This window comes from Anser cygnoides, chromosome Z (genome assembly GCF_040182565.1).
Source record: "Anser cygnoides isolate HZ-2024a breed goose chromosome Z, Taihu_goose_T2T_genome, whole genome shotgun sequence".
Lineage (NCBI taxonomy): Eukaryota > Metazoa > Chordata > Aves > Anseriformes > Anatidae > Anser > Anser cygnoides.
In genome coordinates, this window is record NC_089912.1 from 76418618 (window position 1) to 76445105 (window position 26488).

Sequence of the window (26488 nt, forward strand, 5' to 3'; positions counted from 1 at the left end):
ATCATTAGTTGACACTTGCACACAGTTGTGTAACTCTTTCATAAAATTTGCATGTTTCAACGTCCTTACTTTTCAGAGATGGTAGTCAAGAATTAATTGTAGGTAGGTAAGCTGACAAGAGGGTTGTTAAGACAAGTCAGAACTAATTCCACCAGCTTGCTACTTTAAAGATGGTCTTGAATATGTTCTTTTTAACAAGTACTATAAATTATACCTTGTTAAAATGTTCATTTTTAGATGGTGGAAGATAAAATTATAATGTAAAATAAAATAATACAATAAAATCACGATTTGTGACAAAAATCACAATTTTCTGAATTACGTAGTTATTCCTTTGTCACCTTCCAGGAAGACCCTCACATTATTGGTTCATGTTCTGTTACAAGCAGGATGTTGTCTCTTTGCTTGCTTTGTTCTTGTTGGTTGATTTAGAAAATGACCATTCGAGAATCTTCATAATGGCATAACCTGACATATAGCTATTGTGTTATTTGTTGCCACCGATTGCTTTGTTCTGAAAGAGGAAGATCCAAAAGCTTGAATTTTATGCTATTTGATAACCTTCAGTGAGCCCTAAATACATTAAATCTTTTGATTTTTTAAAATCCCTTCAAGTTTTGAAGTTTAATATTACCGTAAGGCACTGATTTCTTCTATTTAATGATATATAAGAGAGCTACTTCTACAAAAGAGTTTAAGTGCAGGGCACTAATAACTAAAAGGGCTTGCTATTATGACAACATCTAAATTTGCTACTTCGGTAAAGTAAAGTGTACAGAGAACACGCCTCCGGTTCTTGCTTCTGACTGAGAAATTTAATAAAAGAAAATTGTTTTAAAACCTTGCTACGTCAGTGTGAGAATACTATAGGGTAACTTTTTGGAACATCCTTCACACTAAAGTCTGGGATGTTGTAGTGTTTTTGTGGTGGTGTTCTAAAGAACTCTGTTCAGACCCTTCTAATGCTTAATGTTTCTCTCACTGTGTTGTAAATTAAATTATCCTATATTGTCATTTCAGCAAACCTGTGATCTTGAAAATGTAAAGCCTGAAACAAAACGGTATCTAGAAAAATCAGTTCAAGTGGGAAAAAGAAATGGACTCCATCTTCCTAAAGAAGTGCAGAATGTAAATATATTTCTTAGTTTATAAAGTAACGGGGACAAATTGTTGAAGGGGTAAAATTATGATTGTGTGCTAAGCATATATTTGAACTTTGTGTCTTTGGACCTGCATAATAACCACTCTAATCTTAACTGTTCTTAGTTCCATATCCATCCTTTAAACTTCCATCATTTTAAGTCTTCAAAATTAGTTTGTTAGACTCTGACTGTACTCAGTAGATAGAATTGGAATGCATCACCACTTTTAAGCTTTTTTGTTTTGTTTTGTTTTACTCCAGATGTCTGTCTGGAAGAGAAGACACAGCTATTTTAATTTCAAATATCAACCATTGGTGTAAAATGAGTCCAAGGGTTTTGCATTTTGACTAAAAAAATGAGGTAACTTAGAGGGAGTACTAAGAATCTTGACCCCATTAAGGGAGGATTTACTCGAGTGTATAAAAGCACTTGTCTCTTCTGAAAATGATGAATTAAAATTGTCAGCATTTGAGATGCTGGTGTAATTTTCTTTAAATTCCAAGCTGATGTTATGTAACAATCTAGATTTGTGACTCTTGGATAGACTTCCTTCTTTGCTGAAAATAATCATTCTTAATTCACATTCTAGTGTTAGTAGGAATATTATTTAGTGTGTATTTGCATTACTTAAATGGCAACCAATATCTTTGAAGGAATTTTTAAATACTTTATAAGGAGATAATAGTTGAGCTACATTTAAGTAAAATCTTGACTAATGATGCCAAATTTTTCATTTGTTGTCTGTTCTTGTTAGTGTTGATTACTATGTTCATGTGAACTTACCTGTAAGAGGTAGAGTCGTGCTATAAAATACGTTAAAAGATAGTTCAGGTAGGTCAATATCAGCATTTTTAAAAAGGATTTGGAATACTTTTGTCTTGTATGGCTATTCTCTTTTTTGTCATATCTGTACTCCATTCAAATAAGTGCTTTTCAACAAGTTGCATCCATTTTTAGTCCTTTGATTCTCAGTGATTTTAGAGGTTTTCTTTACACTTAAAATTTCAAATTAAATAAAATAATTGAATGTTAGCACATTCTGCTCAGTGAACTTGTTTACATGCTCAGTCCTCTCAGAGTTGAAAAGAAATCTGAGATGTTGTTAGAGCAACATACCCAACCTAGGATTCATTGGCAACAGGATTGCTCAAGACCAAAATAAAGGTAAAACTGAGCCTGAGGGAGAGTGAAGTATGATACTACCTGCAGTGTATTATTTGGCCAATGCTAGTACTCACTGTAGACTAGTAGAGCAATCTAGAAGAAAAAAAAAATCTAGAAAAAAAGATGTAGAAGATTTTTTAGTTATATAGACTAGTTTTCTACCAGTCTACAGTAGTCTACAATATCTTTCTAGATAACTAGAAAAATTAAATTCTGTTCATATGGAGGGTGGTAATTGTCAATTGATTTTTTTTTCCCACTAAGTTAAGTTTATACCCAATACAGGAAATAAAGACAATGAAGAAAAAGTTGAGCGAGCTGTGTATAGACTTTAACAAGAACCTGAATGAGGAAAACACATATCTTGTATTTTCTAAGGAAGAACTTGGTGAGTACCATGCGTGTTCGTTCCATTTCTTCAGCCTTCCAGTTTTACTTGAGCAATTTTTTTTTGGTCCACTGAAATATCAAATGAAATTCTGGCTGTATTCCAGTCTTTTCTGTTTCTTTTTTAATTCTTCCCCAAAGTAAGCTTAAAATTACTCTTTGCAAGTGTTTAAGATTTCTTCATAGACTTGTGCTTCCTGAAGTGTTTTGCCTTGCATGAAGTGAACATATCTGCCTTACTGTCTTTTCCATACCATTACTCATCACTGCTTCTTTTCTCAGTTCTCCACTATCGTAATACCCCACTGGGTATTATTTCATTAAAATTATTTGAAAAAGTTTTTTGTCATGCAAGAAATTAAGGCACTTAAGTGATTTAAACTGATCTAGAGGTCATAGAATCACAGAATGGTTTGTGTTGGAAGATACCTTAAAGATCTCCCAATAACAAGTCCCTGCCCTGGGCAGGGACGCCTCCCACCAGACCAGGTTGCCCAAAGCCCCATCCAGCCTGGCCTTGAGCACTTCCAGGGATGGGGTGTCCACAGCTTCTCTGGGCAACTTGTTCCAGTGCCTCACCACCCTCTGGGTGAAGAAATATCTAATATTCAATGTCACATTTTTCATGTGACAGAGGATTTAGGGATTCAGTTTCTGGAGGGCATAGCATAAGATGTGCTTTAATAACATGATTTTTTTTTCTTTTAAAATTTTAATCTATTCTTGTCTGGTAGCCTTACATTTATTTCTATTTTCTTCACCAATAAAGTGTTTCAAAATGTGTTTTGCTTGGCTTAGCAATCATTAGCAAATAACATTATTTAAAAATTGTTAGCAAAAAGAAGTGTTGTATTTCCGATGCAGGCAGAACAAATACAATAATGTAACAGACAAGGGAGTGGTCTAGTTAATTCTAGTAAACATTGTTTATTAAATTGTATTCTATAGAAGGCCTTCCTGATGACTTTATTAACAGTTTAGAGAAGACTGAGGAAGACAAATACAAAGTTACTTTAAAGTATCCCCACTATTTTCCTGTTATGAAGAAGTGCTGCATTTCAGAAACCAGGAGAAAAATGGAATCTGCCTTTAACACCAGATGCAAAGAGGTACATCATAAATTGACTTTTCTGCAGGGTAATGACAGAGCTGAAAAATGGAGCTGGGCATTCAGATGTTAGATTTGAGCTCTGTATTTTGTCTAGCGCTATGAAATGAAAACTTACCAGTATGATCTGTAATATTTCCTTGCTCCAGTTTATTCTGATGTCTAAAGAGGAAGTTGTGTGCCTATGTATGTATCTTAAAATATCAGTGGTGCTGTTAATAGAAGTAGGATTTTGGCAACCTGCCACATTTTCCTACAGTGTTCTGTAACTACTTGCTGGCACTTTCTTCCCAGAGAAGGCTGGCTGAGTATGGCTTCTATACTACTTCCTATTCTTCAGAATAACAGTGTTTATTTGAGCATATGTTTTAATTATGAAATGCAAGTGATTAAATATAAAATGAATGCACAGCATCTTGAGGACATCTTTAACTAGATGTTAAAAATTTCTAATTTTTATACAAGATTCATTTAGTTATCTGAAAAATAGCTAGTAATGTACCTTATAGAAAAAAGAAATAATTTCACAAATAATTCATTTGATACTGATGATACCTGCTTGGCACCCAGATAGGTACAAAAATAATGAAAAGGCTAGAAAGGATAGAAGAACTGTCATTTAGCAGGCAATTGTACCAACCATTAGAGAATAAAGGCAGATTTGTGCTTTTGTACTTGAAATGCTGGGAAATGTGAAGAGCACAAGATAAGATAAAATGGTACCAAGAACTGAACGCTGTAAGTCAGCAGAATTAAAGGGATATGCTGTTATAACCGTGGGAGAATCTTCAAACCTAGTCAATTATATGTACCCTGAAAAAAAGTTTTCTTCCTTTTTTTTTTTTTCTGAGAAATCTCGCTTTTCTAGAAATGGAAATTAACACAATTACGTTTTAAGCCTCTCAGAGATCCTCCACCTTATCTAGGTCAGTGCTTGGGGCTTTTGTGTTTCAGATCCTTTTCTCTGACTGCTATTGTCAGAATGGCAAAAGAGGGAAATTTGCAAACAAGGTTTGAAGATAGCACAATGGCTTTGCAGTCTGTCTTAACCACTAACAAGCAATTAAGCATTTTGTCCCTGTTATCTTTTACATTTAAATGGTCGATAAAGAAAATAAACTCTTTGCAACAGTCAAAGGTTTGTTACGCTCAGAAGAAATGGTATATTGTTTGATTAATTGAAACAGATTAATTATAGTAAGGAATGTAATGACTCAGATTGACTAGAAAACTGGACATCTAGCTGCTTGCAGTTAAGTGTTGTGACTAAAAAAAATTACAAAGATCTAGCTAAACTTATGATATTCTATATTTATGTCTCAAAGTGTCATTGTAAATGTGTGCTGTTCCTTATGGTTACAAGTATTTTTCATACAGTCATTCAATAAGATAGTTTTCTTGGTTTCACTTCACAAACTTGCCTCCTTTCTTTTTTAGGAGAACACAAAAATTCTTCAGCAATTGCTTCCACTAAGGGCAAAAGTAGCAGAACTGCTTGGTTATAATACACATGCCAACTTTGTCCTGGAGGTAAACACTGCGAAGAGCACAGATAACGTAACAACTTTCTTAGGTTTGTTCTTATTTATAAACAATACTCTTATATTTGGAATGGCAACATGGCTCCTCAGCCAAGATAATTTAAATAAATAATTCGTCATAGTGTCTGTCATATTTAGGTGGAAAAGGAACTCCCTGTTGCCTCTGTTCTGGCCATAGCTGTACAAATAGAATTGCCCCAAGACAGGGAAGCATAAAATAAAAATCTGAAAACATCTTCTTTGTGACAGTCAGTATAGGCAAACTGTAGTGTCTTTCCCTGCCCCCAAATGCAGTTATCCTAGTTTGGAACCAGAATAACATGTGCAGCCTAAGCATATTCTCTCAGTTCAAGAGGCTGCATAACATTTGCAGCTTTTCATTACCTTAGGTTAGCTGCATTTTTTTGTGCCTATGTAGCCTTAGTGTCTCTTTCTGTCCACTGATATAACTGCATTAAGTATAATAAAAGATTCAAGTATATGATGATGCAGCTTCCATGAGCTGTATAAAAAATTATATATCTGCAGTGTCTTGATTTCTTTGAAGACAAAAGCCCTTTACTGCAATTCTATTTGAAACCTGAGATATTTTGAAAATTTTAATGGCACAGATATGTATAGTTATCCTGTTCACTTCAGTGGGCCCATTTTGTGCACAGAGTTAACCTCTGCACTCCAGAATTATACAGTTTCACAGAATAGTATGTGTTCCTTTGTTAATGTGTCCTAACACCAGTTAGTCCTTTTGGTGAAGAGGATTGTATTTATATATTGTATAAATCAGCAGCCCCAAAATTATTTAGTACAGCAATAAAGTGTTTGGTGGTATTGTTTTTTGTTTTCCTGTGTGTTTATACAACAATAAAGAGGTTTAAATGCACCTCTTCCTTTACCTGTAATTCTGTCACATTTCTCATGTTATTGTGTGAGTTCAGCTCCATATTTATCAATACCAATTATCTGCATATTTGTCAATGAACCTATGCTTAGTTTTGATTTATAATTGTTAAAATCACTTCTTTTTTAAGTGCAGTGAAAATATTTTGAACTCTTTCTGCTATGTTTTTGTAATTCTAAATGGACGTATGTAGTATTTTTTTTAATTATTTGTTTGGAAGCTGACACACTTCAAAATTTAGTAGTTATTGTTGTAACTTTAACTTATTACAAGATCATGAATATTTCTATTCAAAAATATTGTGTTTCCTGGTTACTGTGGTAGAGGTAGAATGTCCATCAAATTAATTGTCATCTTTAATTTAGCTTTTTTGATATATATTCAGATACAAGCATAACAGCATGGTTTGCTGTGCTTTGTTCATATATATTATCATAGAATCATAGAATCAAATAATATCCCGAGTTGGAAGGGACCCATAAGGATCATCAAGTCCAACTCCTAGACAGACCACACAGGTCTGCCCAAAAGTTTAGACCATGTGACTAAGTGCACAGTCCAATCTCTTCTTAAATTCAGACAGGCTTGGTGCAGTGACTACTTCACTGGGGAGCCTGTTCCAGTGTGCGACCACCCTCTCAGTGAAGAACCTCTTCCTGATGTCCAGCCTAAACTTCCCCTGCCTCAGCTTAACACTGTTCCTGCGGGTCCTATCACTGATGTTTACGGAGAATAGGTCACCTGCCTCTCCACTGCCCCTCGCGAGGAGTTGTAGACTGCGATGAGGTCCCCCCTCAGCCTCCTCTTCTCCTGGCTGAACAGGCCCAGTGACCTCAGCCGCTCCTCATATGTCTTCCCCTCTAGACCCTTCACCATCTTCGTCGCCCTCCTCTGGACACTCTCCAACAGTTTCATGTCCTTTTTGTACTGTGGTGCCCAGAACTGCACACAGCACTCGAGGGGAGGCCGCGCCAGCACAGAGTAGAGCAGGACAATCCCTTCCCTCGACCGACTAGCGATGCCGTGCTTGATGCACCCCAGGACACGGTTGGCCCTCCTGGCTGCCAGGGCACACTGCTGGCTCATATTCAACTTGCTGTCAACCACAACCCCCAGATCCCTCTCTGCGGGGCTGCTCTCCAGCGTCTCGTCGCCCGGTCTGTACGTATAGCCGGGGTTGCCCAGTCCCAGGTGCAGGACCCGGCACTTGCTTTTGTTAAACTTCATGCGGTTGGTGATCGGCCAGCTCTCCAATCTGTCCAGATCTCTCTGCAAAGCCTTTCCACCCTCATCTGAGTCCACAACTCCTCCAAGGTTGGTGTCGTCGGCAGATTTGCTCAAAACACCTTCCAGTCCTACATCCAAATCGTTTATAAAAACATTGAAGAGGACTGGCCCTAAAATGGAGCCTTGAGGAACCCCACTAGTGACCATCCTCCAGCCAGATGTGGCCCCATTTACCACAACCCTTTGAGCCCTGCCAGTCAGCCAATTGCTCACCCATCGCATGATGCTTTTGTTTAGCTGTATGCTGGACATTTTGTCCAGTAGGATCCTATGGGAAACCGTGTCACCAGCTTTGCTGAAGTCCAAAAAGATCCCATCAGCTGGTTTCCCTTGATGGACTAGGTGGGTGATCTTATCATAAAAAGAAATCAATTTTGTTAGACAGGACCTACCCCTCATGAACCCATGTTGGCTGGGACCAATGACTGCATTGTCCCCCAGGTGCGCTTCAATAACTTCAAGGATCATCCTCTCCATAATTTTACCAGGCACTGACGTGAGACTGACACGCCTGTAATTGGTAGGGTCTTCTTTCTCACCCTTCTTGAAAATTGGCGCAACATTTGCCAGCTTCCAGTCCAATGGGACCTCTCCAGATTCCCAAGATCATTGAAAAATAATTGAGAGAGGTCCCGCGATGACGCCAGCCAGCTCTTTAACCACCCTGGGATGAATCCCATCCGGACCCATGGACTTGTATGGATCCAAGTGGAGCAGCAAATCCCACACATGTTAAAGGTCGGTTGGGAGTTTGTCATTCCCACCATCATGGCCCTCCAGCTCAGGGTACCCTGGGTCCCGAAGCCCATCATCAGTGTTGAAAACAGAGGCAAAGAAGGCGTTAAACGTTTCTGTTTTGCCTATGTCATTGTCTGTGAGGAGACCCTCCCCATCTAGTAGCGGACCTGTGTTTTCTTTGGTTCTCCTTTTTCTGTTCACATATCTAAAAAAAACTTTTTTATTGTCTCCCACAGACATGGCCAGCTTCAACTCTAGTTGGGCTTTGGCCACACGAATTTTCTCCCTACAAACATGAACAGCATCCCTGTAGTCCTTCCTTGTCGCCTGACCCTCCTTCCAGTAGCCGTACACTTTCTTTTTTCGCCTAAGCTCCAGTAGAAGTTCCCTGGTCAGCCAGGCTGGCCTTCTGCCCCGCCTGCCTGCCTTCCGATATTTTGGAATCGCCTGATCTTGTGCTTTTAGGAGGCTGTGCTTAAAGATTGACCAGCGCTGATGGATGCCAATGCCTTCAAAAGCAGTTTCCCAGGGGACCTTGCTGACTAGTTCCCTGAGCAGCCTGAAGTCTGCTTTCCCCATATCCAGGGCTGAAGTTTTGGTGACAGTTTTCCTTCTGTCACCATAAAATTCTAAACTCAACCACTTCATGGTCACTATGACCGAGATGGCCACCAATTGCCACGTCTCCCACAAGACCCTCTCTGTTCTCCAGCAACAGATCTAGGAGGGCACCTTTCCTAGTTGGCTCATATTCGTGTTTTCAATCAATGTTCATAAGCTGATCTTATGGCTAGGAGGAAAAACATTCTGTCTTATGACATATTCTGAATTTAGCATAATTTGAGCTGCAAACTGTTAGTATTTATCAATCATGTAAATGCATTTAGCGCTTTAGAGCCTTTCTAGAAATAGGAGAGGCAATACCTAAATTTTACTCTCTATATACCAATAGTGGCCATTAACCCGAATTCTTAAGGAAAAGTGTTCGGTAGTCCAGAAATGCTACGAATAACATAAATATAGATTGTACTGTATGAGAGCTTCAATTAGCTTAATAATTTTATATTAAATATATTGCTTTCGTAGTGCTATGACTCTTTCTTGTCCAAGAGAAGCTATATTGGATAAAACTGATACTTGGTAGGAGAGTAGCTAGCTATCATATAGGCAAGAACTCTTTGGTCTCTTGCTTTTTAATAGGACCTTAGCTAGAAATAGGTCAGAATCCATTTTGAAAAGTCCTTGAAAAAATAGTGTTTGAATTTTGTGTTACGCTTCAGTAACTAATAGTAGTTGTAGTCTTTAGCTGCTTCTGCAGAAACACATCAAGAGAACTGAGATTACATGAGGTAAAACACAAGGTTTCTGGCAAATGTGTCAAGTGTTTCTTTCCATTTCTGGTATCTTTGAATAAGTCTAAAATTTCCCCAAACCCTTCACAGTACTGCTAGGCCTATGCAGATTTGTGTATTATTTATAACATGCCTGCACTAAAACTCATTAAGACAAGAAAGCAGCTTGCTTGCTGTTTGTTAATCAACAAATAGAAAACTCTATAATGCACGTTTAGGGCATGTGCTTAAAGTTATACTGTATAAACCTGAGTCTGTTTTGCAGGAATATACATTATGGTAAGGAATGCACAAGTTGATTCAAAGGCAATCTTTTTTTCAGATGATTTGAGTAAAAAGCTAAAGCCATTGGTTGAGAAGGAAAGAGAATTCATTCTAGATTTGAAGAAAAAGGAGTGTAAAGAAAGAAACTTTGATTATGATGGAAGAATCAATGCATGGGATCTTCATTATTATATGAACAAAACAGAAGAGCTGAAGTACTCTATAGATCAAGAGAAGCTGAAAGAATATTTCCCAGTTGAGGCTGTTACAGAAGGCTTACTGAATATTTACCAGAATCTGCTTGGACTTGTATTTGAGCGAGTAGAAAGTGCCCATGTTTGGCACGACAGTGTTACTCTTTATACAGTAAAGGACAACTCAACAGGAGAAATGTTAGGGCAGTTCTATTTGGACCTCTACCCCAGGTAATTATCACCTAGTGTTTTATGTATGTGCTTAAAATGGAATTCAACTTAGTGGGTTACTGGTGTAGGTGAAATTAAATGCATTTGGAAGTAAATATTTGTCCCACTGGTAAGGCTATTACTGTGTTCATAAAGTTGTCCTCTGGACTGTTTTGGACTGTTTTCAGATCGTTTACTTCTTTTTTTTTTTTTTTGCATTACAACTTTGTTCATCTTCTGTAGTATTACTGACTAGTCAGTTCATCATTTTTCCTTTTTTCCTTCATGGACTTTTCTCATTCCCAACTGTAATACCATGTTTGATTTTTCATTTATGCTGAACTATTACTTTAGTCTGTTCAGATCAGTTATACTCCTATCTGCCAAGCATTTAAGTTTCTCCCAGCTCCTCTTTAAACTTTATATGCATATTTTGTAGCCAGTTCTGCCTTCAGACTGCTAACGAAAGCGTCAAATAGCTCAGGACCAAGAACAGATTCCTGTTGAGCACACCTTGAAATGTACTTCCAGCTTGATCACTGTAGCTCTTCTTTAGCTGTTCACAGCATCATTTCTGTTCATAAGAGATTAGGAGACTAGGATAATTGGACAAGATTTATTCTTAGGTATTATTTTTTGACTATTTCTCACTGTTTTTTAATTATTTTTCAGCAATTTTTAAATGTCATTTTTTAATATAAGTTGATTTAAGGCTTCTCTGGGTAAAGAACGTTAGGTGAGTGAATACAGTAGTACATAAATTGGTACATTAAAAATAGGCATGGGTTTTCTTCTTCACTTGTTTTTCTGTTCTCCCCTTTATGCATATCGTGAATTTCTGAAGACATTTGTTAATAAGACTTTTCTGCCTTCACTACCCCATTAACCACTTAGGTTTACGGCAGAAGTTTCAAAATCAGTCTTATTTAAACTTGGATCACACTGAAGATACAGTAAACTGTATTCTTTTGTCTTCTGTAATGAAAGAGAAGTTATTGCTTCAGAGGATAGAACATAGTCCTCTCTGTTAAAGAGTTTGTGACTAGTTTAAAATAGAATTGGTGTCTAAAGTGTGTATTCTTCCAGCATTTGAGTAAAAATCAGATTCTTGTAAGTGCTGCTGGGAATCTTAAACTAGTGTGATTTAAACACTTAAGTTTTTTCCCCCTTACGTTCTTAACAGGATCTTAAGCTTAGTTACTCTTAGAAGTCATAAGCCAACTTTTATATGATCATCCTAATGAAAAGACACAATTTTTTCACGTAAAGCTTTAAAGAGACACCAGCTCATTGTCATTGTTCCTGAATAGGCCATTCCATTCTGGTGAGCAGACTTGTGATTTCCAGATATTTTCTGATATATTTTCTTGTACAGAGAAGGAAAGTATGGACATGCAGCATGCTTTGGTCTTCAACCTGGCTGTCTTCTCTCTGATGGAAGCAGAATGATGTCTGTAGCTGCTCTGGTAACCAACTTCACAAAACCAGCATTAGATCGCCCATCATTGCTGCGACATGATGAAGTAAAGACTTACTTCCATGAATTTGGTCATGTAATGCATCAGATATGCGCACAGGTCAGTGGTGATTCAGTTCCAGTATAAGCCTTCCTTCTTTCTGCACTGTCTCTAAGCAAGGTATAAGTTTATTTTGGTGGTTTCTATTTTAGTAAACTGTATGTGCATTTTTTGGTTATTTTTTTAAAGTGACCTTTTTTTTTAAATTTCCATTTAAAACTACAGCAGTGAATATAACTTTTGAAAAACATTTCTAGAAGAATGTATACCTTTGCGTATGCAACATGAGGGTACCAATGACAAGTAGATAGATCCCTGCAAAAAATAAAGCGGGTACTTGGTGGTGACTTGTGTTACTACAGCTGTCAGATGACTTTTTGTTACTCCTACTAGCATGCTAGATATTAGAAACAAAAAGCATGCTGTCCCCAAGAGTGTAAATGATTTGTGAATCTGTGTAGTTATGCCCTTAACTCCAGCACTTTTGCATTTAGTACTCTTGAAAGTTATCATTCTTCCTTTCAAAAGCATAAGCAATTCTTGCCTGAGCTATTATATTTTCTGCTCCCCCATGTGACAGTCAGCATTCTCACTGTGACCGGAATTAAGTGAAGCTAGTCAGCAGATTCTGCATCAAGATGCAAATAAAGTTATAAAATACCTGGTTTCATTTTTACTTGCATCTGTCAGATTCAATTTTAAATGTTGAATTTTTTGTAGGCCTAATGAAAATGTTATGTTTCGGAGAGAGAGGCAAGTCTCTTGTGTTCATTCACCAATTCACGTCATTATCCACCAAATCCAAACTGTGTAGTGTTGCAGTGGTCTTTATAAAGTAGTACCAAATCAAAAAATCAGAGGAATACAGTACACATTAAATTTTAATTTATGACCTCAATTCCAGAGCCTAGGACTGCAAAATAAAGAAACAGATATATAAAAATCCCTATATTAAATCTAGAATTAAACAAGTGGTGCTCAAGCAAACTGAGGAACAAGTAGCTATAAATATTTTTGCATCATATTGAAAGTAGGAATTTGAGGAAAACATGATCATCCTCACTCAAAGACAGTTGTTTCTCAGCTCAGAAATTGAGAAATTAAACCAATTCTTTCTTTTTGACTGCCCGGAAGATGTTTATAAATGAGACATGTTCAACACTAGTGCAAAATTTTGGTAGCTAACAAGGAGATGCCTGGGTATTGCAGAGCCCCTTCTTGGCAACCCATCCAACAACTCAAATGCATATGTATTACTCCACTTGCTATGGAATTCCACATAACCCAGCGAGGCTTTTTTTTTTTGATTGTGTCTCTCGCTGCTGTGCTGCCTTGTGTGTGTGCCGCTACTGTGCTTGCTTCTGTTGTATTTTATGTAAATCATTTAATGGACTAGTATAAACACCTGCAGATATCTTCTCAGTCCCACATTTGAACATCCTGTCCTCTGGGATTTGCATGTACAAAGCGGTATCTTGTTTCATATGCTTATTTGTTTAAGCATGTTAAAACTTGACTTTTAAAGGGTAAAGGGGGATCTGGCTGAGTGGGAATCTGTGAGCATCTGATAAAGGTCAGCTTTTGGAGGACATTACTCCTTCTGATGTGTTGGGGTCTGCTAGAAAGTGAGATATCAGGGCAGGGATGGATCTTTTTATGGTGTTAGAAAAAGAGCTAATCAAGAGCCTGAGTCAAATATTTTTTTTATTAGCATGGTATGGTTACATATGGGTAAATGAAGGTATCTGGTGTCCAACAAACTCTTGCACTCCTGCCTTTAATCTATCCACTTCTATCACCATTTATTTCTATCTGATGGTTCCTAGCTTTTTTCATAGCTGCTATTCAGCAGATACAGGAAGAAGGGCCATCCTGTTACAACAATGGATTGGAGTAACCAGGAAGTTTAAATGAAGGCAAATGTTTTTCTTCTTTTCTGCTGTTCTTCTGAAGACGTGAGATGATACGCATGTGACAGAGCCATCAGTTCAATGTATGCCCTACATTATACATGCCTTTTTTTGGTAGCCCTGCAAGAAAATAAGTTCTAAAGCCACTCCTCTTGTGGGCATCTATTCCCCAGTGGAATATGTACACCCCTTGAGAGTGCAGTTGAGAAACTGAGAGTTCTTTTTTTCTTTTAGCACTTGGAGTGTTTTATTAGAATGTTGCTGAAAAGGAAAAATTGGGTTGGCAAGAGGAGATAGAGTTATTACAAGTCGAGAGCGAGACAAAATAATTTCTGTTGGTATTTGAGCATGTGTCTTTCAAAAGTGACTATCTTTTTTTTAGGAATATTTTGGGTTTAGAACATATTTTTATGAAGATGTTTAACTGCATAAAACCTTTCTTTAAAATTAATATCTGGTGTGTGCTTTAAACATGAAATGATTGACAACAGTAAAGTGAAATAAAATAAATTAAAAAGCTCTAATGTGCTTGGCTTTCAGAATGAAGATTCTTCTGTCAGTAAATAAGTGTCAGATTTGGAGACCTTTCATGACTAAAGCTGCTAGAGTTCATTTATTTCTGGCCATGAATTACTGACTCAAAAACTGCAATAAGTTAACTATATATGCCTTATGAATGAAGACAGTTGTTAGGAAAAAGCTTAAAAGGAAAAGTTGCTCAAGTAAAATCTTTGAATGAGTACATTAGACTGTAATACAATAAACAATTTTACAAGGGTATAATTGGAGTTTATTTTCTACTTTGGGGTAATATAACACAGTTCTTTAACAATTTACAAATTATGTCATTGTCATAATTCAGCATGAAAACATTTGTACTTCTGTCAAAACCTAAGAAGTGAAATGAGTAATACTAAGAAAATTGAAGTAGAGAATCAATAACAGAGAATGCAGTAAATAACTACTGAATAATCTATTTTGTTGCTTTTTAGTAGTCTTGTATATGAATTTATGCCCTCCTTTCTTTAAATACCATTTTTTAAAATGAAATTATTCCTTTTCCTGTGATTAACACTTCAATTTCAGTCTCTGAAAGTTTATATTATTCTAGAAACCCTGGTTTCTGATTTCATTTAATACAACGGCTTTTCCTTTCAGACTGATTTTGCAAGGTTTAGTGGAACTAATGTGGAAACAGACTTTGTAGAAGTACCTTCACAAATGTTTGAGAACTGGGTGTGGGAAAAAGAACCACTACAACAAATGTCAAGACATTATAAAGATGAGAGCCATGTTGCAGATGCTCTCCTTGAGAAACTTGCTGCCTCTAGACTGGCAAATACAGGTATCTCTCCCTTTTCTCTCACCTAGTATATGTATAAAAATATATAATTAAAAAAACTGGTGGGAAATTTAAGACAATATCCTCTGTAAAACGTAACAAACCAGTTACTTTTTTTCTGTGTGTAAGCTATCACTGTCAGTGCCAATAAGAATTAAGTGAGTACTTCAAAAAGTTCTTTGGATTAATAATTTCTGGTTTTATTTGCTTGGGTACAACCATTAATAAAAGCTATGATGACAGATACCACTGTATGCAGGAACAGCAGCAGCTCTGGTTTTCCAGGCTATCCAAAGGACTAAAATATCTGTATGTTTTTGTCCATGTGACTTTTTCTTACCCAGCAAATTCTCTTACTCAATATTTTGGGTTTCCATTGTTTTTCCATTTTTCATTTTCCCAGGGCAGACACTGTGCATTAATACAGAAGTATCAGATTTTCTGCATGTATATTTTACATTTCACTTGCACATGAGACTTGACAGACATGAAAGTTGCTTGCAAGTATACTCAACATGTGTAACATATCCCGTACAAAAGCACTGTGGCCTTTCATTGCTCAAACAGCCTCTGAACTTCTGAATCCAGAACACTTCATTCAGAATCCATCCAGTCTATGGTCCCCACCTTCCCAGTAGGCACGTTGCCTTCCCAAACCAAGGTTCTCATTCTCTTCTGTTTCTACATCTCATACCACCTTACCTCTATCTCCAAATCAAGACCATAATCCAATGTCATTGCCATCATCTCATTGTCATTCTTACCACTCTGTCCCTGTAATGAGGGCTCCCCTGAAATCATGGCCCTCCGTTTGTGGTACAAGATATGTCATCAAGGCACTGCTTCCCTATCCTGAACAAGAAGTGCCTGTCTTTCCGTCTCGTACAGGCACTGTAGCTGCATGAGAATTTTGTCTGGGAGGAGGTTCATATCTTTTAGCTTCTTCAAAATAGCAGAGCCTAAAGCAGCAGCAGTTCTTGCTACTCTTTGAGGTGTCTTAGTTAATGTCCTTAGATATACTTGCCATCATCTGTGCAAGCCCTGAATGAAATGGTATACTGAAATTGAAGACTGCTAAGAACACAATTTTAAATACTGAAATTTGCTTTTAAAGTACCTGCTTGAATTAGTTCTTGATCTGTAAGGAAAGTAACATTTGAAAATATGGAGTTTGTAATGACAATTCCTTTACTAAAAATATCTATTTTTTTTAACTGAAGCATTCAGATGGAAATGTTTTATAGTTAAAATTCTAATAATTTAGAATGTATGTTGAGATCTTTGAACGAAAGGTGCTAAAGAAACTCCAGCTACTTTGACGTTAGATAATCGAATATTCTTATTCAATTAGGTCATTTAACCCTCCGTCAAATTGTTTTGAGCAAGGTCGACCAGGCACTCCACACAAAGCCATCTCTTGACCCAGCAGATGAATATGCCAAATACTGTATGGAGATTCTGGGAATTCCCGCAACTCCAGGTATATCAGTATGAAACTTCTGTACAGCATGTCCTAATGCTTTATTTAAACATGCTTTCCTTTCCCAATAATGCTTGGCATACAAAACAAAACAAAACAAACAAACAAACAAAAACCAACAAACCACCAAGTTGTTGTTTGTAAAAGAAGTTGTTTGTTGATTGTACTTTATGAAGCTGAAATAATTACTTTGAAACTTGGTCTGATCTTAATGATCTCTTCTGAAGGAAGATGAAGGTAAATACAAAGCTATACTTTCTCAGGTTATATTTTAGAGTGGCATGGTGTGAATATCACATTAGATGTTCTGATGTGTTGGGTGTGCAACTAAATTGAAATAAAATTTCCTTTTTAATACCAGAATATGGCAGTATTTCTAGAGGTGTACTCAGACTCTCTATATTAGAAGTTTCAAATTAGTTGATAAAAATTCCTTATTAATTTCTTCTTAAAGTTGATGCACTTTGTACATCAAAAAAGTGACTGCATTTTATTTAAATTAATTAATGTGAACCTACTTTTCAAGGCACAAACATGCCAGCTACTTTTGGACATCTGGCTGGTGGTTATGATGGCCAGTACTATGGATATCTGTGGAGTGAAGTGTTTTCCATGGACATCTTTTACAGCTGCTTTAAGCAAGAAGGCATAATGAATCCAAAGGTACATGGTAAATACTTTCTACTAAAAGACTCTTATTTACTGAAGACTCTTGTTATTCTTGTCTAAAGCCACAATTTATTACAATTATGATCCATTAGGATAACATCTCAAGTACTTCTACTGTACCCATCTGTGGTGGTTTTACCGTGCTAGGCAGCTGAACACCACAACCGCTCTCTCACTCCCCCTCCTTAGATGAGGAGGGGAAGAAGTAAAGGAAAGAACAACTCACGGGTTGAGATAAGGATGATTTAATTAAAGGAAAAAATAAATAATTATTAAGAAAAGATTATTATTAATTAAACAATTTAACTAAACAATTTAACTAAACAATTAACAATTTAACTAAAGGAGGAAAAAAAAAGGGAAAGGGGAAAAGGGAGGGGGAAGGGGAAAACTAAACAAAACAAGTAAAGGCTATGTGGAAGTGCAGAGGAAAGAAATTACTCTCTACTTCCCACAAATGAGCGATGCTTGACCACGTCCTTGAAGCAGGGCCTCAACACATGTAGCCGGTGTTCGGGAGGAGGACAGACATTTTCACAATGAGAGCCCACCCCTCCCCTCGTCTTCCTTTTTCCGCCTTTTATTGCTGAGTGTGACATCATATGGTAAGGAATATCCCTTTGGTTGGTTTAGATCAGCTGCCCTGGTGATGTTTCTTTTCTCACATTTTTGCCCACCCCCTAGGAGGGTTAGAGAGAGTCCTGATGCTGTGCCAGCACTGCTCAGCAGCAGACACAACACTGGTGTGGTACCCCTGCTGTTCTAGCTACAAGTGCAGAGCACAGCACTGTATGGGCTGCTGCAGGGAAAGTTAACATCCCAGCCCGACCCAGTACACCATCAAGTTCAGATCAACAGAAAAAAGTGTTATAGTAATAATTGCTTTTGAACATCATTGAAATTTTGGAGAGAACTTGGATTTTAATACAGTTATTATACAGGGTCGTATTTTTTTATGACTTTTAAGACATTGCATTGCATTGATTGACACATACTTCTTTAATGTCAAAAAGAAAAAACATACTTCTTCATTGTAAGTACAGATGCATATTCTTCTGCTATGCAAGCTGTATGATAATAGTGCTCTATTTCCATGAATGGTGCCTCAAGTGTGTGGTATTTTTATATAGCAATTATTTAGAAAATTGAAGTTATGCCTCTCTTTCACAGCACAGCATAACTCACAATTTTTTTCCTCCTTAGTTTTTCTCCCAAATGACTTTGGAATCATTGATGGGTTTTAGATTTACTGGGCTTTTTTTTTACTGTTTTGTAATTCTTCAGCCTTTTCTGCCTTTGGCATGAAGGAAGGACAGCTAATAATGTGATTAGTTGTCCTGCCAATTCTGGCAATCTTTTTTATTTTTCAGGCATAGTATTAGACTTGTGACTGAAGATGCTGCATCTCTGTTATGGCAAAGACCTTCTGGTTTTCCTGCCTCCCTTACCTGTCTTCTGGATTCAGCAGCCAGCACTAGTTCTTCCCTTCAGTAAATGTACATACGAGAGAAGTAAAGGAGAGAGTAGAAAGTACTCAGCTTCCCTATTCCTCTCTGGAATTTGCTTTGATTCCTTCCTTTCCTAATCACAGCAACCAGTACTTCTAGAAATGTCTCTCCCTCTAGAGGGTGGAGAAAGAAAATAGAATTAGACTGTGAGCTGGACAAAGAGAGACGTCCCAAGAGGAGAGATGGGGTAGAGGCCAGAAAACTCTGGCAGTGATTAGGTGAGTAAGGACTGTGGAAAGAGAGGTTTTATGAAGACAGGAAGAAAACTGAAGAGTTTGGGAGGAGAGATGACTAAAGGTTGTCAAGGTTGATTTTGAAGTGCTAGGGATTTATAACGCGCATGTGACAATAAGCACTCCTGCTTATTTGATTGGAAGGGTCTCACTCATAAATAAAAGCATGGCCACACGTGTATGTCTTGCTCCCTCTCTTACATGCATGCACGCACACTTTGCTTGGGTGTTCACATAACTTCAGAAGGATCTCTGGAGATTTGCCCTCCCTTTTCAGAACAATACCATCTTCTTAAATTGGTTCTCTTTTAACTTGTTACTTATACTTGCATTCAATGTAAGTGTAATACAGTTCCACAGGATGGGACAGACAATCTTATGTAAACAAATGCTAGACACCAGTAAGATTTTTGTAGTTGTATTTCATTTTATCTAGATTTAGACTAGTTTTTAGAACAGCAGGAAAGGAAAACAGTTACGGTATTATGACGAGCACTCACTCTTAGAAATTTGGCTTACCTCTTCCTGTTAGAATAAACGTCTCTTCCTGTTTTGAGCAACAGTTATAGAAACTAGTTTAAGTGACTGTATCTATAACAATTCTTCAACAAACACTTAACTTTAGCATTGTTAATTGTCATACTCCTCAGTTCTTGCACGTTATCTGAAATTATCTCTGGTCTCTCTAGAATTGAGAATTCTGCTTACCGGAGACACAACAGCAAAGAATCACATTTACTCAAATAACACTTTTAAACTAAAAGGAACAATATATTCCATTCTGCTAATGTTCAGGAAACAAACACAAATACCAAAATATTAGCAATGTTCAGTGACGTATTATCTTTTTTATTTTATTTTTTTCCATGTGTACTCTCAGGCAATGTGATTAGTAATGCAGTTAAGTTATGGAAGTCTGTCAGTTAAAAAGACCTATGCTTTTTACTGTTTTTACAGTAGCAATCAGGAAACAGTGTAGTCCTCTAATCTCATAGCTTTGACGTGTGGGGGAAGTATATGTGTGTGTATACAGTGACTGAAAGGAAGAACATTGTTTTCTTCAATATTAAGAGTATCTAGGACTTTTACATGAAAAAATACGTTTTTCTCATGGATTCTTATGTCCGAGGCCCCAAATTCTCCAGATACTTTCTTCAAAAGATGACTTCTTGTTAAGAATGTCTGAATTTACTGCTGTCTCAGAAGCTTTTAGATCATTCCTTTTAAAGGAATCTTTTCCTTCTGAAGTAATAATGTTTCTTACTGAAAATGTAAGTAAAGTTCCCATTACTTCAATATATTTTAACAGGGAAATTCTATGTGCTTATATATATGTATATATATATTATATATTGCTATGCACATAAAATGTTTATATGTGCCATGTTATTCCTCAGTGTTATGTTTATTTGTCTCTGAAGTATCATCTCTGTTCTTGAAATAGAGATTAAAGAAAGAGAAATCATCAGTTAATAGAGAATGAATGTTAGGTTCTCTTTGCCTGCCGGTCAGTCATGTTATGCCCTTGAAGAATGTCTTCCAGAACTTTGGCAAGTTGTGTGATTTTAACTTCTAGAACAGTGTAAAACCACAAGAAAAAGGATTTCCTAGGGAATAGGCTAAATTTCTCCTGTCTTGAGTTCTTCCAGCAGATCTAAGTTATATTTGTGGTATATTCTGTTTTGGTACTAAGAAAATCTGGAAAGAGAAGACATGTTCAGACTTTTACATACACAACAGATACAGAAAAATGGCAGTTTACAAGATAAGAAATACTAACATTCTGCTTTACCTTTTATCAGGCTGGAATGAAATACAGAAATCTTATTTTGAAACCTGGAGGATCTTTGGATGGGATGGATATGCTTCAAAATTTCTTGGATCGTAAACCAAGCCAGAGAGCTTTCCTGTTGAGTAAGGGACTATGTGTTCAGTAAAATTATGGTTTCTCTGTAATGGCATATAAGTATGGAATGAGCTGGAAATGTCAGTGTGTTTCACATCTTAACTATGTATCACTTTAGGCAAATCGGGTTGCTTTTTCATGATTTTTAAATGTATAAATAAAAATGTGATTTTTAAATTGCACAGGACTACAAAATTCAACACAACAGGGAAAAAAAATAATTCTGAGATGTGCTGAAGCTGAGAAATTTGGATGGTAATTTTTTTCTGGAATTAATGTGAGATAATGCTAATCAGCATGGGGATTTGATGCCTTGTTTCTCTTTTAATAGATGCACTTAAACTGTCTTGTGATTGAATTTCAAAACTGGGGATAAAAAGAACACTACCAGCAATAAAAAAAAAAAAAACATTAATTTATATTCTGTGTTATTCTCTTGTATTTATGGCTCACAAATGTTTTGGATGGAGTGGAACTGTGTTTGATTTCATCATGATTTGGGTTCAGTCTAGCTTTATGAAAAATTTCAAGACTGAGAGCCTGTGCCAGACAGCTTTACAGCAGACATACTTGTGTACTACTTTTACATTTCATTCTGATGCATGCTAAATTCTTGTATTATTTATAAATTTATATAGTATGACTTAAAAAAAAAAGCCAACTATAATCTGAGCTACATAGAGGATAACCATTCAGAATATGACCTTGTCAGTTCTCCCACTGCTTTTTATTTTTTGTTGATGATCTCAAATCAGATCTTTGTTATATCTTTGTTTTCCCAGCTATACCATCACTGGCACTAAAAAGTTATATACTATAGCAATTATAATGGTTTTGGTTGGTTTGTGAAAATTTTTGAGATATGTATAGGGAAAGTTGTGTCCCCAGTGGGAACGGTAAAAGTCAACACAAGATTTTCTTATTCGGCCTTTCCAGTCTGGCATGCAGAAGTGCTACAAAACAACTTCATAGATTTGATGGTTTCAGCTATGGGAGTGGGAAAGCAATCGAGGAATTATTTTGAAGTTTTTCTGCAAGACCATGCCAATTCTTACACCACTAAAACAAAATTGCTAGTTGAACTGCACTTTTCTTGTCTTTAGATGTAATACCTTACTTTGGGTTTGGTATTGCAACATTTTTTATGATCAAACTTTAACTTTGGTTACTAGCTAATATATTTTAGACATTTGATTCATAGCTGTAAACATGGTTGGTATTTTATTTATTTGTTCAAACACAAAGTAAGAAAATATGCCTGGTAAGCTCAAAAGACTCCTTCCTCTTTTTTCTAGCAAAAGAAAACTGAAAGCATTCACTTTAGGTCAAATCTATGTGTTTGAGAAAAATAACAACAGTTGTTAATGTTCACTTGAAACTTTTTTGTGTTTTTCTTTTAAAGCATTTAAGCTGAGAAAAGCAAAAGAACTTCATTGGTTTCTACTTATTTTTTGTTCCAAGATGGAATATTTGACAGGACTTATTTCTGAACCACACTAGTTATGGATGTGAAGAAACACAGAAGTTTTTAGCCAAAACATACTAATTTTGTAGTTTCACCAAAGCACATAATTAAGTCAGTTCTAACTCTCATAATCAGTTTCAGTTTTAGACTCCAGTTCTGCAGTGTCAAGGAAAAGTGATACATGAAAATCACATATATGAGAACCTCTTGAACAGTATTCAGAACAGCTATAGAGGAAAGCTAAAGAAACTGGTGGGTGCAAGATCCTAAAACCTGTAAATTTAGCCTATATGAATTTTCTTTACAGTCGGAATGCATTTGGAAGTATTTTACTTTATTTTTAAACAAGCTTTTAAAATTATTGCAAATCCTGTCATCTTTTTTTTTCCATTCACCCTTTAACGATAGTTCCAATGAACTAAAATGTAAGAAGTTGTTTAGAGATACTATCCAAACATGATCTGCAAATCTAAGCAACAGAATTTTTATTAAGACACAAGGCATGGTATTTCTTTGGAGCTGCCAAACTGACTTCCACATGAGGGAGACCTTTCTCTGCATAAACCAGCAGTCTCATGTAAAATAGATAATTGCAAATGCAGTAATTATAAGCAAAAATATGTAGTGCTAACATTTAAAAGTTAAGATAACGTTTAAAAGCTAAATACAGAACAGTACTGATGTTGATTTGGTGGTAATTTGACTTGTTTATTTTTCCGTTCTTTAGAGTGTGTGTTTAACAAAGTACATAGAAGCTATGAGGAAAATATCTGCTCCTACATGTATGTGGAAACACATACATGATTGTACAGATACACAGTAGCATCAGCCAGATATTTGTGTACAGAAAAGAAAAACTAAAACTACATTGTGCCCCACAAGTATGTGTGGTATGATCTGTACTTGGCCCAAAGAACACAATTTTCTGCAATTTGGTTTTATAGAAGCCAGCTCCAAAGCCCTGCATCAGGTGATAATTAAGGTAGATTGTCTTACGGCTAAAACTGCACTCAGGAAAGCAAATGTGTAATGTTCTGAAATGTTTCTGGAACGTCTTAATGTGGTAATGTATCAAGCTAGTCTGCTAATTTTTATATTGCCTTTTGAGAGCCTTGTAAATCAAATTCAAGTTCACATTGTACAGACCTGATCTTGGAATGGAAGAGATAACCAGGATAAAGACCTCTTTTCTAGTTTTGCATCTCTCCATTGTACTCAAGGATTTTTTTCTGTATATGAAACAGCTTATTCTGACACTATTCCCAGTGTGTGACGTAAAATCCCCAAAGAAAACAGAAAATATGATCTCAATCTTCTGTTTTAGAAACATTCGTTAATCCCTTTAACACTGCACAGAAACAATTACATATGTTCAAACACACAAGGATATAGGTATCTGGAAAATTAAAAACAAAAAAAAACCAGCTTGTTTCAGAATTACTGGTCTCATGCTTCCATTGAATTCAATTTCAAAATATGAAAAGCCTGTGTTAATTCCAACTCAACTTGAAGTATTCACTGTAATAAAAAAGTAACTTAAAATGTTAGTCTAAAAAGCAGCTGCATTTTCAAGTTAGTAATGTATCCTTTAGAATTTCATTTTATTTATAATTATTTTTTCCTTTGTCATCAATTCAAATTGACTTGGCAACAGAAGCTTCAAATGAAAGTGAAAGAGTGAAATGGGAGACACAGGAGAGAGTTGTGGTAAGCACTAAAGAGCCAATTAACAGGTAATGGCTTTCCCACTTTGGTTTTTCACTGCAAAAGATAGAATAGGCTGGCCATGCAACTGGGTCACAAGGTGGCTAGGTGGTGGCCTCACCATCCCTGCTGCTGGTCATCTGATATAGATGCAGCATGAGGGCTGATTTAGGATTGCTTGCAAGCCACGTTGTAAAAAGAATCTGGAGAAAAAGTTTAAATTTTGCTCTCTGAGCTACAGCGGCTGTTGGTTATTATGCTGACTTAATAAAGAATATATTGAGGGAGTCTTTGTAGATATGGAGTATTGACTCTATCACTTGAGCCACTACAATCGGTTTTCATATCTGGAGAGCTCTGTGTTGCATGCTATTAATATAACAACATACTCATTTTAATCAGTAATTGAGGTCACTCAACTGCTGATCTTGCTTGACAAACAATTTTGTTAAATCATGTTTTAATGGATAATCAGGCAGTGACTATTTCTGATGGCTGTAGACATTTAGTATGGGAGAAGTAAAATTACTGCAACAAGAAATGAATCACAAAGTCAAGATCTTTGCTTTCACTCCGAAAAATGAAATAATTTCCAAATACCTTTAGAGGTGGGAGGAGGTGGGGGTGGTACGTGGCTTATGTGGAGACTCCTGGAGGAATTTTCTAGAAGTGTAGACCTGGTTGCATAAGGAGCAGAAAGGACAGCTGGCAGCTGATAATGTGCTGAGTGGGAGTTAAATGCGTTGGGGTGTTGAGGATTGAATCAATTACTGGGTGGGTTTAGGTAGCGCTGGGCAGAGGTGCTATGCTGCACCTCATTCCCACCAACAAGGATAGGCTGATGGGGAATGTGAAACTCAAGGGCAACCCTGGCTGCGGTGACCATGAAACGGTGCAGTTTTGGATCCAGAGGGCAGAGAGGAGGGAGTCAGTACTGGGACCAGCACTGTTTAACATCTTTGTTGATGACATGGACAGTGTGGGATTGAGTGCACCCTCAGCAAGTTTGCCGACGACACCAAGCTGTGTGGTGCAGTCAACACACTGGAGGGAAGGGATGCCATCCAGAGGGACCTGGGCAGGCCTGAGAGGTGGGCCTGTGTGAACCTCATCAGATTCAACAAGGCCAAGTGCAAGGTCCTGCACCTGGGTCAGGGCAATCCCAAGCACAAACACAGGCTGGGCAGAGAATGGAACTGGGTGATTTTTAAGGTCCCTTCCAAACCAAACGATTCTGTGATATGATTCTTCATGTTGAAGGAAAAGGAAGGAATGCAGTAGGTTGAAGGATGAAGTTGGAGCAGGGTGTTCTGACAATAGCTATGAAGGGGTTGGGGTGAATGTTGGGAAGATTTCATGAAAAGGGCATATAGCTTAATGTACGCTGATTTATAAAAGACTATCGATTGCTTTTTGTTGTTTTGTGATTTGGAAACAAGACATGCTCATATTTGTCTCTGAATAAATTTCTTATATTTTTATTTGCATGCCAAAGAACATGAAATTATGCATCATCTTGTTGCTTGAGTGCTTGTGCTTCTTCCTGACATCTGGAGATTTTTTGTTTCACCGGTATTTTATTCATGAATATACTTTAAATTATAGTTTGCCATGGAAGAAGGAAGAACTGTGATGTTATGGGAAAAGTTCAGATTGCAGGGCCTATGTTGGAAGTCTCGTATAGCTAATCATCAATAGCCATTGTAAATAGTACAGATGATATACAAAACCTGGTACCAAACAGCAGTCAATCTATTTGAGCATAACTAGCATAGATAAAGATAAATGAATTAATTAAATGAATTGGAAGTTAGTGGTTGCCTAGAAACCAATAATCATGACCTAATTTTATTCAGTATTGATTAACAGAGGATAGAATCAACCAATACTTGCTTGCACTATATTCCTAATGGATTAAAATAGCTGAATATATCACTGCTAAGCAGGCTAGTGAGTAAAATTATTTGGAAGAAAAATTGTGAATGAGAAGTGGTATGTCTTTAAAATGTAATTAGCCATAATATTTCAAAACTTAGAACTGTTCTCTTTTTAAGAACCAATCTGTTCACCAGCAAAAACAGCAATTAAAAATAAACAAAACAGAAGTGGGATCAGGAGTAGGAAACAGCTCTAAAATGAGGAATTGTAAAGTGTTAAAAATGTTAAAGAAAACTAAGACCATCAAGAAAAATAACTGTAAAGGATTATAGTCAATAAGATGTAGAATATATTATTTCTAATAAATCCCATTTGTGTGTCTGACCTTTAATAGATGGAGATGCCAATACTGCTAATGACCAAAAAATAACTTTTTATTTATTTATTTACTGTTTCTCTTCTGCATTTACAAAGAAGCAACATGTTGTAATCATATCATATGAGAACAACGGGGTACTTTCCAGTCCATTATTAAGAGAGAAGGATATTAAGCAACACCTACTCAGAATAAACATCTTCAGATTAGTAGGA

General features: G+C 36.6%; 1 protein-coding gene across 1 annotated transcript in view; it reads left to right on the plus strand.

Annotated features, from left to right (window-relative positions):
- NLN (neurolysin) overlaps positions 1 to 21520 on the plus strand; it is a 39413-nt gene extending 17893 nt beyond the window's left edge. Inside the window, exons 4-13 of the mRNA XM_066988725.1 lie at positions 1021 to 1128; positions 2592 to 2694; positions 3642 to 3802; positions 5239 to 5374; positions 9940 to 10306; positions 11661 to 11862; positions 14871 to 15057; positions 16406 to 16534; positions 17061 to 17197; positions 20747 to 21520. Coding sequence (XP_066844826.1) covers positions 1021 to 1128; positions 2592 to 2694; positions 3642 to 3802; positions 5239 to 5374; positions 9940 to 10306; positions 11661 to 11862; positions 14871 to 15057; positions 16406 to 16534; positions 17061 to 17197; positions 20747 to 20881 — 1665 coding nt within the window. The 3' untranslated portion in view covers positions 20882 to 21520. The remainder of the gene's footprint in view (positions 1 to 1020; positions 1129 to 2591; positions 2695 to 3641; positions 3803 to 5238; positions 5375 to 9939; positions 10307 to 11660; positions 11863 to 14870; positions 15058 to 16405; positions 16535 to 17060; positions 17198 to 20746) is intronic.
- Positions 21521 to 26488: the final 4968 nt, after the last annotated feature.